The sequence below is a fragment of the Vigna angularis genome, chromosome 4, assembly GCF_016808095.1.
Source record: "Vigna angularis cultivar LongXiaoDou No.4 chromosome 4, ASM1680809v1, whole genome shotgun sequence".
In the NCBI taxonomy this organism is placed as follows: Eukaryota; Viridiplantae; Streptophyta; class Magnoliopsida; order Fabales; family Fabaceae; genus Vigna; species Vigna angularis.
In genome coordinates, this window is record NC_068973.1 from 25,548,105 (window position 1) to 25,560,508 (window position 12,404).

At 31.9% G+C, this 12,404-nt stretch overlaps 1 protein-coding gene across 1 annotated transcript; it reads left to right on the top strand.

The window, feature by feature from the left end:
• The first annotated feature begins 10,341 nt into the window (after positions 1-10,341).
• On the top strand, positions 10,342-11,117 carry LOC108331236 (uncharacterized). The gene has a single exon (XM_017565883.1). The coding sequence runs from the start codon at positions 10,564-10,566 to the stop codon at positions 10,960-10,962; it is 399 nt and encodes a 132-aa protein (XP_017421372.1). The 5' UTR covers positions 10,342-10,563; the 3' UTR covers positions 10,963-11,117.
• The last annotated feature ends 1,287 nt before the right edge of the window (positions 11,118-12,404 follow it).

Sequence of the window (12,404 nt, forward strand, 5' to 3'; positions counted from 1 at the left end):
GTAGAAAAGCTTATTAGATATTCAAATCCGATAAGGGGCTTTTTACTTTTTTTTTTTCAAAAGCAATAGTCTTTCTATTTGAAGGAAGAATAAAAAGATTCTTGCTATTTTTAAAAAGTTTTTATTTGTAATAAAAAAGAAAGTAATCGTAGATTTTCATTAGAATAAAGTAATAAAAATGAAAAAGTGTAAAATTCTATAATGGAAAAATAAAAAAAAAGTAAGTGGACCTAACCCGTTGAATTCTATTTATATCTACTATTCTGATATTCAAATTTGATAAAGATGAAATTCGAACAATTTTTTTTCTTTTTAAGACTTTTTTCGTTTAGACTCACTCCCTAAGAATCTCACAAATAGTCAATCCATCCTAAGATTACTTCCAAGGTAGACATACAAGATTGACCATGAACTTATGCTCCTTTACTAACAATAAACATCTAGCACATACTATAAATGTCTTAACCAAACCTAAACCTAAAGTATATACCACCAGTTCATATTGCAACACCTTCATAGGTAAACCCAATTCTTGAACACGAGACTCTAACACAAAAAGTGTGTCGCTCCAAAATCATATAACACAAATAAACTATTACCAGCTATATCATTCAACACCGAACAATGCGATTACCTGAAGCTTGAGGTTTGTCACCTCCCTTCTTTACTAAGTCTGAAATTGTGGTAAATGTCTTGTCACTCTACTATTGTTAGAAGGATAGTCTTTGACAATATGTCCTTCTTTTCCACAACTAAAGCATCTCCTAGCACCAACAAACTACGAACAAACATCCCTTAGATGTGCCCCTTATACTGAAAGCATTTGACCTTGGATATATGAGATTGTTGTTGAGAAGAGAACCCTTTATTCCCTTGAGATTAAGGCCTAAAGTATGGTTTCTTCCTCTCCTCTTGTCTAGATTTGGACCTAGATGGTCCTTCAACCTTTTATTGTTGTCTCTATTGAGCTTCCATTTTAGCCATAAGCCTTGCCTTCCCTACTAAAGCAGGGAATTCCTTAATATAGGGGCTATCATCAACTTGAGATCTCCCCACAAACCATTTTCAAACTTTCTACATTATCACTCCTCATCCATTCTCAAGGTATGGAACCTTCCTAAATGCTTGAACTACTTTGAGTACTCCGACACTAACATGTTTCCCTGCACAAGCTGTAAAAATTATACTTTGTTTCCATATTTCACACTGTCAGGAAAGTAATCAGCATAAAACTTCTTCTTAAACAACTCCCATGTGATGTTCTCCCCACTTTCTTTCAACGTCATCTTCATACTAATCCATCAATGTATTGCTTCTCTGGAAAGCATCTACTCGGAATAGGCTAGCATGTTCTTTATTTGACACCTTTTTGCAACAAATATTCTCTCCATGTCTCTGATCCACTGATCCGCCTCATTTGAGCTTGTTTCCCATTAAACTTAGTCAAATAATGCTATAGGAAACTCTCCAAACTCCACTCTTGAACTTAAGGGGTGGAGTTTGAGAAGGTCCAACAGATGCACGAGCTTCTCCTAAATGTTGCATGGTACCTAGATATTGCATGGCTTCAACTGATAACCTAGCATACTTGATTTGTTGCATGACTACATTGTGTTGGTACACCATAGAAACTGTATTTTAAATAATGAAACTCATTTATAAAATCTTTATTTATACTTTAAACTTTTAATATTAAAATAATTGAATTTCATTATTATAAACATAATTCTAAAACAATTTTTTAAACTCTTATCAAAGAATGATTAAAACAATTGATCGATAAAAATGTGATGAGCAAAAGTCATCAAAGTTTCAATACTAAAAATTGATAAAATTTTACTATTTGAAAAATAAAACATAGGAAAGAAATATTCATCAAGTTATTTTCATTATCACTTATATATATATATATAAATAAGTAGTTAGTATATTTAACGAAATTAATTAAAATCCAAAGGAAAGTAAACTCATTGTATGTAAATCATTAAACTTTTTGTTATTATACTAAAAGCAGAAATGGGAATTGTTTTATATAAAACAAACATATTTTATCAAAAAATAAATAGAAAATATGTACAGTCTCAATATTTAAGCAATATTTAGTGCTTGATTATACAAAGAATTAAAAAAATTTAGAACTAATAAATAAGTTGACGTAAGTTAGTATTGGAATGTTTGTTAAAATTCTAAATGTTTGGCAAATGCTTTATTTTAAGAAAATAGCTAAAATCTTAAAACTTTAACTTCGTTAAGCAAGTTCCTAAAATATAGAAGTTGAATAAGAAGGCACTTGCTTGATGTTAACACATTGGCGAAGAAAAATAAAATAAAATTAAAGAGAAAAGCTGTTAGTGAAGGCATGTTTGGAAGCGAATTAATCTGAATGTCACATCAACTTAAGAGGATGGTACTAAGTGAAAGAAAAATAAAATTAGAATTGTTTATTACGATGCTGTAATCTGGCAGTTTGTGACAAGGGGTTATTACTAGCAATTTCATAATATAAAATTTATTGCCTCAAATTAATGTCATGATAAATAAAAGAGGATTAAATATGTTTTTAGTCCTTAAATTATCAAGTAAATTTGTTTTTAGTCCATCTTTTAAAGTAAGGTACATTTTAGTCCTCTTCTTTAAGGAAATTTTAATTTTTGATTCTCCAAAACTAACAGCGTTAAAAAAAAACTGAGCTGGCTGACGGTGTAGTGTCACATTATTTTTTTTTCTGACATCACTCCTGCCAGATTTTCTCCCCTTCCACCAACCCAACCCCATTCCCCCACCATGGACCTCAACCCCCACACGGCGCAACGCCACCCCACCCCCTGCCACGCTTGAGATGTTCTCACCGCCCCTCAGCCACTAACGACTCTCCCCTCCCTTTCGGATCTCCTCCGCACGGTTTTATCCGTCTGCTTCCTCATCTCCTCCTCCAAGCCCAACATCGCTTCCACTCGCTGCCCCTTCCCGCGCCGCTTCCTCAAATTCCCCGCCATGTCCCTCACCGCAACACCTTCCAAAAATACCACCACAGCCACTGCCCTCAACACCCTACCCCCGCGCCGCCACAACTTCGCATCTCCTCATTCCCTCTCCGACTGGCTCAAACCCCGCCTCCCCTCCGAGTCCTTCGCCTCGTGGGGCATTAAACCCGACACCAAACATGCACAACCTCTGGCTCGAACTCTCCCAGGGAGAAACCTCCCTCGCCGATTCCACTCCTCTAGTTCAGACGGTCCACGTCGTCCTCGTCCCTGTCACCGCCAAACACGATCATAGAATTGCAAGCAATTCACAAAATTAATAACATCAAACCTTGTAAAAAACGAAAATTTTGTGGAAATGGTTTATCACCGAAACTGAAAATTGGGGGGAAATGGTTGTCGGAGCTGCCGTGGAGGGTAGCGCGAGTAAGGGTGGTCGGGTGAGTGTAAGATGAGATCTAATGAATAAGCTGAGAAACTGAAAATGGAGACTAAGATGGAGAATGGCAGCCTCACCGACGCGGAAGAGGCAATTGGGATGAACCTCAAGCATGTCTTTGGTGAGATCGATGGTGATGACGTCGGCGCTGCAGCCCATGCCGCCAAGGTTGAAGCTTTTGACATTGCCACAGAGCTTGTACTTGTTGACGATCATGGCGGAAAGGGAGGGCGTGGGGTTGACGATGAGGAATCTGATGTCCTTGGGTTTGACGCGGGTGTTGGCGAAGAGGTTGTCAAGGGTGTCGAACATGACCTGCTCGGCCTCTTCCCTGGCGGTAGGTTTCCTTGCCGAGGCCAAAGCGGAGGAGAATCTTGCGCTCGAAATCGAGGGAGGATGGGAGGAAGTCGTCGGTAAGGGTGGAGTGGTGGATGAACTTTTGGAAGTGGACGGTGAGGTGATTTGGGGGACGGTAGTAGGAGAAGTCGAGGAGGTAGATGGAGGTGGGGCAGGTCATCACATGTGCCAAGAGTTAGGAAGGAAAACAGTGAACATACGTGGCAAAACGTTAGCCAGCTCAGTTGGTTTTTAACGGTGTTAATTTTGGAGAACCAAAAATTAAGATTTCCTTAAAGAAGAGGACTAAAATATACCTTACTTTGAAAGATGGACTATAAACAAATTTGTTTGATAGTTTAGGAACTAAAAACATATTTAACCCAATAAAAAATCTAGGTCTGTTTTTAACTTATTTTTTTTTCCACAAGAATACCTTTTTAGAAGGAAATTTCCAAACGAACCTAGTTTATTATTTTAGGGTTTAGTTGAGAATTTATTATTTGGATAATATCATTTTTAATTAATTTTTTATTCTTATACAGAAATTTGTTTCAGAATTTGTTAATTGGGTAATCGAGTTTTTAATTAATTTTTTATTCTTAGACAGAAAACTCTTTCAGGATTTGTTATCTGGAGCCTGAATTTGGAAAAGGTTTTATTTTCTCTTCGTTGTTTTTTCCAAAAAGAAATATATTTTTTTGAAAAAAAAGATAAGAAATTAAAATTAAAATTTTAAAATAATTAATTAAAAATGTTGAGATTAATTTTAATTGTTAAGAAGAATGACAAACTAAAAAATGGTTTAAAGACGAATAAATGTTACTTTTGTAATATAATTTAAAATTAGAATTAAATGTGTTATTATTGATTTGTTAAAAAATAAAATACATACAATTATAATAAAAAATATAAATTTTATTTTGAGAATTTGAATTAAAAATAAATATAGTAGTTTAAATAAAATAAATATTATTTTGGTGGTGTTAAAAATGTGAGTAAATATTTATTTATTAAAAAAATATTATTGTTACGCGTAAGATGATAGTAAAAAGTTTGAATGATAAAGAAAATGTTAAAGGATTTTTTAACCATGTTTAATAGTAAACTGAGAAGGTAAACTTATTTGAAAGTGACAATTTATAGATATATTTTATATTATCAATCTGGTGATAAAAGTTGGAAATGATTAACTGTGACTCTAGGTTTAAAATTAAAATTTTAAAATGAAAATTTATAATGATTTTGCAATAAAGAATATTTATAAATGTCTATATTTTTTATTTAATGTATTTAAAATTTTTTGCTACACTCATTTATATTTCTTTACTGTATTTTACAAATTAGTTTTCTTTTTAAATTATATGATCAATAGTAATAATAATAATTTTATGAAAATGTATATTTTTATTCTATTTTTCATTCAATTTTTATATAAATTATTTTATAATAAAAAATTATTATTAATTATATTGGAAAATTATCGTAACATCCTAATTTAGTAATATAAAATTACTAAAATAAGACATATATAGATAAGAACTTATAAGAAACTTGAAGCTACTAGAACAAAAGATCATATCCTTGACGGACCAAAATCTATCTATCATGTTGCTTTTCTCTCTCAACCAAATGTTAAATTTCTTGAAAGATATCATCCCTAAACTCATACCATTTAGGTTATCATTGCAAAAGAGAAAACATACCCAAAGACAGACAACACAAAAACAAGAGTAAGTTAGTGGATAAATAATTCATCTTAAATAAAGAAAAATTCATTATGCATTATATTACACACACAAGATAAACATTTATCCTAAACATCCCACACACTTAGACTTGATCATTTGATACAATATGAATGTCACACTATTGGTAGTCTGTGCACTTGTAATGATAATATAACTGGCTGAAACCAAGCTACCATACAAGGTTAATCCATTTCAGTTGCCTATAGCCCTGACCATTGTCCATAGACAAGGACCTCCCACTACTTTCACCACATGTCTCACCCCTCTCTACTTGAGAATGGATGATCATTAGAGTGTCAGAATAGACCACTAGTTCAAAGCTCCATACATTCATACAACAACAACAATACAGGGCATCACCATGTAACCCCTCCACAAGGATCATGAAATTATGTCCATCAATACCATTCACATAATCAACCACATATTCATTATCATCATATCCCTCTCATCATCAAATATATACTCCTATGCATATTCATATGCATAATCTTGTTTCCAATTCATATTATAAATCAATTCATACTCCACAATACGTAGTATAAACCAATCATTCAAACACTCACATACAATGAACACACTTTAAGAAAATACATAGAAACTTAGTTGAAAAGTATGATATTTTCGCTCAGCCACCAAGTCTACTCGCTTAGCTAAAAGTGTCTGTCAACCCACTCGCTCAGCCACCATGACTCGTTTTGCGAAAACAGAAACAGTGGGTTCTGCTCACTCAACAACTACACTCGCTCAGCGAGAAGTGTTTTGCTTGCTTAGCTAGAACACACTTGTTCAACGAGACTGCATAATTTTGCAACACTAAAATTGTAGAATTTGCACCTCTCACCCACTCATGACCTATTCTATGCATCTTTCCTAACTTCTAACACTCCTAGATTGTATTCTAAAGTAAAATTGACCTAACTAAACATATCTAAATCAACCTAAACTCGTTTTAAACTATTTTACCTCAAGATCCCAATCCAAAAATAACAAAAACCTCACTTTAGACACCAAAATTAAACTCCACCAGTTCTAGCTCATAAATGAGCAACTTAGGGGTTTGAACAAGTCCCAGATGACTTAATTACAGACCCCAACCACTCCAAATTGCCTCAGAACATTCACATCAAAATTTCACTACTCAAAACCTCCAATTTGTACCTAATAACCATCCAAAACACCACCAATTGTATATCATACATTTCTAAACCATTTTTCTCTTAAATCACCACACAACTAAGTTTCAAATGACCATCCCATAGAGCCTAAAACATTATTTTTCCACTTAGACCAGTTTGTCTAAAGCTCACCTATTATAACCTTCAGTTTTAGACCAACAGTGACCTACAACCAAGACTACCCACTCATTCCCAATAATTCCAATTCAATTAACATAACTAACTTCACAAACACAAAAATTCACAATCAAGAACACATCCAAACAAATTAATCACATTCTAAACATTCGTTATTGCACCAAGCATCAATTAACTATTTTAAAGCATTTCAATCCCAATTCATACAAAGGCAGATAAACTTCTATTTTTAATCACATTCAACACAACCTAATTAAAATCATCAATTAAAATAACATCAAGAAAGGTCACTAGCTTCCCTTACCTTATACCGAAACAACGAAACTCTATAAACATCGAACCCTTGCTTAGAGTTCACGGAACTTTAGAAATGCCTACAAAATACCAAACAGAGATTAGAGAGAATCCTTAGAATCTTTAATCAAGAGCAAATTAGGAAAAAACATTACAACTCACATGCGACAAGAAATCATCAAACATGATCTCAATTAAGAACGAAAAGAGAAAAAGGAATCGAAACTAACTTACTTTATTAAATAAATTGATCAGGTAGAAACATAGACCTTGTTGTCGTGGTTGATTAGGTATCTCTTGATCGTCAAAGAGATGACTCGAGACTTAGAACTCTTAGAGAGAAGGTAGAGAACTCTAGAAAAGTGGTTTCTAGATACGTTTTAAAATAATGAAACTTGTTTATAACAAAACTATTTATAATAAAACCATTTAACATTAAAATAAAGAGTCTCACTATTTTTAAACTTATTATCAAAATTTATTCACTCTTACATTATTTTCAATTTATTCTTTTGTCAAAAGAATTAAAATTTAATCTTGGTATTTTTTAAATAGTTTCTAAAATTATCTTTACATAATTTCAATTCCAGTTTTTTTTCTTCCCTTTTTTCGAAAAGAGCAAAGAAAAACCAGAAAACTGGAGAGCTTAATTTCGAGGAGTTTTTAACCGTTACAATAAGAATTTTTTTCTTTAAGAAAAACTATTATGGTTAATTTTATACTAGAGGATAGTAAAAAATGTATATTATATAAGTAGATGCATCTTTTTCAATTATTATATATTTATTTTTACTTTTTACATTACTATTTAGGACATTTTTAAGAGTTTGGAATGCTAAAATAAATTTAAAAATGAAGGCGGTTCAAGAGTTTGGAATATTCAAAATAAATTTAAAAATAATTTTTTTATTTAAAATTTATTTTTTAAGGATTTTTTAAGAAAAATTATCTATTAAATTATTATAATTAATTTTATTTAATTTTAGTATAACTTTTAATTTCAACTTATATTGATAGTTTATTTTATTAGAGATTTCGTTTTCATTATTAAAAAATTGAATAAACGTATTTCTAATCTTATATAAATTAAAAAAATAAAATAAAAACAAAAACAAAAAAAGAAAGATACTAACAAAAAAATAAGATAAAAAATTAATATACATAAAATTCAAGTAATGAAAAGTCAAAACAAATAAATAAAAAAATAAAAGAGAAATCAAAATTTATTATATAACATTCTCTCTCCTTAACAAAATTATAATTTACTGAAAACAGTTTTAACTCATTAAATATAATTTTTAATATCAATAAAAATTAATTAATTTTTAAATTTTTTCCTTAAATATAAATTTTTAACTAATTTAATAGAAATATATTAATATTAAAAAAATTAAAATCTTTCTTTCTTGAACATAATTTTATAATCAATTTATAGAGAAATATTACTTCTTAAAAAATTTAAAAATATTGTTTTTTTAACTTAAAAAGCGAGTGTTTTATTTAATTCCATAATATTTTATCATTAAAACATAACGTCAAATGGGATACTTTTTATTACTGAAATGATGTTCCAATAATGACAGGAAGGTATAATGCATGGACGGGGGTAAAGGATTTCCAAGAAGAGATGTTAAAAATGAATGTGATCAGAGGGCAAGAAGGTTTTGCTCTGTTTCTTTTGGTTGCTCAGCTTCTTTTGGTTGCTCGGCTTCTTTTGGTTGCTCTGTTTCCTTTGGTTGCTCTGTTTCTTTTGGTTGCTCAGTTTCCTTTAGTTGCTCTGTTTCTTTTGGTTGCTCTGCCTTCTCTTCCTCATTTACAGCTTCCTCTGCTTTCACCTCCTTTACCTTATCTTCTTCCTGTTGAATGTTGTCCTTTGGAACAAGAAGGGTCTCGCCCTCAGCATTCTCTGGTGTGATGGGAGTCTGAATTGGGACCTCCTCTCCCATGTTCCTGGGACCGCTCACACAACCTCCCATTATAAATTTAACTAAACAAATATGAATGAAGGAGGAGTGTTTGTGATCCAAGGAACAAACACCACTACGCAAAGAATGCTGAGGTTACTATAACGTTGCCCAAACCCTCTTATTTATACCTTTAAGCCTCTCCGTTTTAGGAGCACTTTTCGCCTTCAAATACCACTCCAGGGGGATTTTGACTCTTTCCAATACTCATTTACGTTCCCTTCCATTGTCTCCAAAAGTGTTTTTCTTGGAATTTTTAGAAAATAAAAATCTGTACTACAAAGTCATATTTATTTTCTTGATACCTGAACATGGAAATGCAATGGTGTTTTTGTTAAAATAAATTTAGAGGGTATGAAATATAATTTTTTTATGAGATTATTTTTCGAAAAGACATTTTTAACCAAAGATTCTCGAGAAAGAAAAAGAAAACATTCCATTGAGAGAGTGAAAAATATGTGTTAATGTTTTCGAACAAAAAGTGTCGTGCGAGGTTGGAGCAGTGAAAGCATAAAAGGATAAGGGTAAACATATCATTTTAAATAAAAAGGAACAAGAAGGGTTGTCTAGATAGAAAAATTGGGTAGTGTAAATAGCATAAGCCTACATTTAGTCCATATTTCATTCTCGTGATTTGGAAGAAAAAATATTAGTACGTACACCTGAAATATGCTCATATACACGAGAGGTGAGAGAAAATTGGTTTGGAGGAAATAAAATGTGATAAGAGAAAAACAAGGGGAGATGTTCAATAAAAATAAAGTATTTTTTTTTAAATATCTACTGTAATTTGCATTGGATGATCCAATTTTGTATAAAGAAGTGATAGACAATATATAAATTTTAGGATGGTTTTCGTTATTTTTCTTGCCTTGTCTAGAAATGTGTTTTCTCCTAATTTAAATCTTTATGTATGAAAAACAAAATCGTGATTGGGAAAATTATCAAAGTGACATGTGATTTCAAATTTAAAAAGTTTAAATGTGAGCATGTATTAAAGATTAAAAACTTATCAGCTACAATTATTCATTTAACTAGAATAAAAGCACCTACTATATATGGTTTCTCGAAAATATTCGTTAACTGTATGTTAAATTATTTTTAATATATGCTTTTGCTAAGCATGCTTACGTATTTTAATACGTTATCTTAGGAAAAATTAATGGTAATTAAGTTTTGTGTTTTATTTTAATTATTTTGACGCGGAGACTGTATTTTTTTTCTTGCACACGTTTATGTATTTATCATTAAGAAGACTTTGATATTAGCACCAGAAGTTGACAGAGCAGAGAAACAGCAAAATGAATGATGAAGATTGATAAGCAATAAAGAAAGAAAGAAAGGTGCAGAGTAATTCGTGTAGTTCAACCACCACTCTCATCCCTCAATTTTCTTAACCTATCTTACAAACTCAACCCATTTCAATTTCTGTTCTCCGATTTCTCAGGCGAGCTTTATTAAGCTCGCCTCTCCCAGATCATGGCCGAAATCTTCAAAATCCTCTACTTCTCCGCTGTCTTCATCGCCGTTTTCCTCTGTGTCCTCCCGCCCGTGACAGCGAATGACGTTGTCTCGACGGTTCTCCGGATGCCGTCCCAGGTTGCCGGTGACCAAGGACAGAAAATATGCGGTGGGATAACGCCGTCATCGTGCCCTGTGAAGTGTTTTCGGACGGACCCCGTTTGCGGCGTGGACGGTGTGACGTACTGGTGCGGGTGCAGCGAAGCTGCGTGCGCCGGCGCACAGGTTGCGAAAATGGGGTTTTGTGAAGTGGGGAACGGCGGTTCTGTCGTCCCTCTGTCTGGTCAGGCGTTGCTTTTGGTGCATATTGTGTGGCTCATCGTACTAGGTTTCTCCGTCCTCTTTGGCCTTTTTTGAAAGAGGATGTAACATAGTAACAGTAGTATACGTACGAATAGCATATAGAGTTACGTATTATTGTACGACTATGTCTATACGATGCATATGGCTATTTTGTTTTCTAAGGAATGTTTTAAGTCGTCGGAGAACATAATAGAATTCAGATTTTTAGACACTTTGGTCCCTTGTATATTATTCTCTCTGAAAATGCAGTGTTAAATTGTTGTCACTGTTGATGAATTTCCCTAAGAATATTTCTGATTTTGGAATGAGAAGATTACTTGTTTATGGGACCACCTACGAGCTTAATTCCAGAAGGAAAAAAAAAATTCAACTTGTTCTTCAGAAATATGACTTGCTATCACATAATAAATTTTTAATTTATGTGAGAAATTACACAACATAGTAAATTTTGCCATGTGTGGAAATTTATTTTTGGATAAATTTGAATTTCGATTAGATTTCGTCTTTCATTTGCTAAACCAATTGTTGAGTTTGTTTTCATTAATGTTTTCCTCACATGATCATAATAGTTAAACGCGTTTTGAAGATATATGAATTTTTTTAGCAGGTTTTATCTAGATTTTGAAAATTATCGACACCATGGACTCGTTAATTGTTAATCATAAAAAGTATTTTGGACATCCTTAATGCTAAAGGATGCCAATAAGAGAATAAATAGAAGTATTAGAATTAATATGTGTAATAGGAAAAGGAATTCCAAAATAAAAATGGTAATGTAATAAGAGACAAGAAAAAAAGAGGTAAGTGTTACAAATGATACTTTTAATAGGAAAACGACATCAAAATTAATTGAAACAGCTAAGTATTTTAAATTATAGTTTTTTTTTTTAGTTTTGGCTATTTTCTTTTATACAGTGCTTCTTAGAAGTTTACTAGCCCTTTTTCATAAGAAAGTTTATCTAAATTATTTTTTCCTCTAATTACATCTTTTGTCAATAAATAATAAATATTCAATTAATCAGATACGTTAATGATAACTCAGTTGTAACGTATGCTAATTATTTATATAAAAATTAGATAAACGAAAATAACAACCCAGAGAAAAAACAATTTAAAAATATCCAGAATTTTAGTATTCAAATAAAAGTTTTTATACGGGTTAAAAAATACTTTTATAAGAAAGTTCTTCAAATAACAACCTAATTGGATATTTAGTTTTTCCTACCAGACTCTAACATTAAAATGTGCTTTATTTTCACAATTTATCCAAATTCAAGCAAAATTAAACACATCACTAATATTATCTTATATTAACTCATCTTCATCTTTTAATTTTTAATCAAACAATGAAGTTACAAACGAGAGTGAACATTTATTTGTCTTTTAATAAAGTCAACATCCCAAAACATACATTCACACTCATTCTCTTTTTTACCGATCATGTTCTGAATCCAACAATGATGAGCAAATAAAATTTATTTGCATTCATGCATTAG

Bases quoted from the DNA above. Each gene is read 5' to 3' on its own strand.
- LOC108331236 (XM_017565883.1), top strand. From the start codon at position 10,564: ATGGCCGAAATCTTCAAAATCCTCTACTTCTCCGCTGTCTTCATCGCC.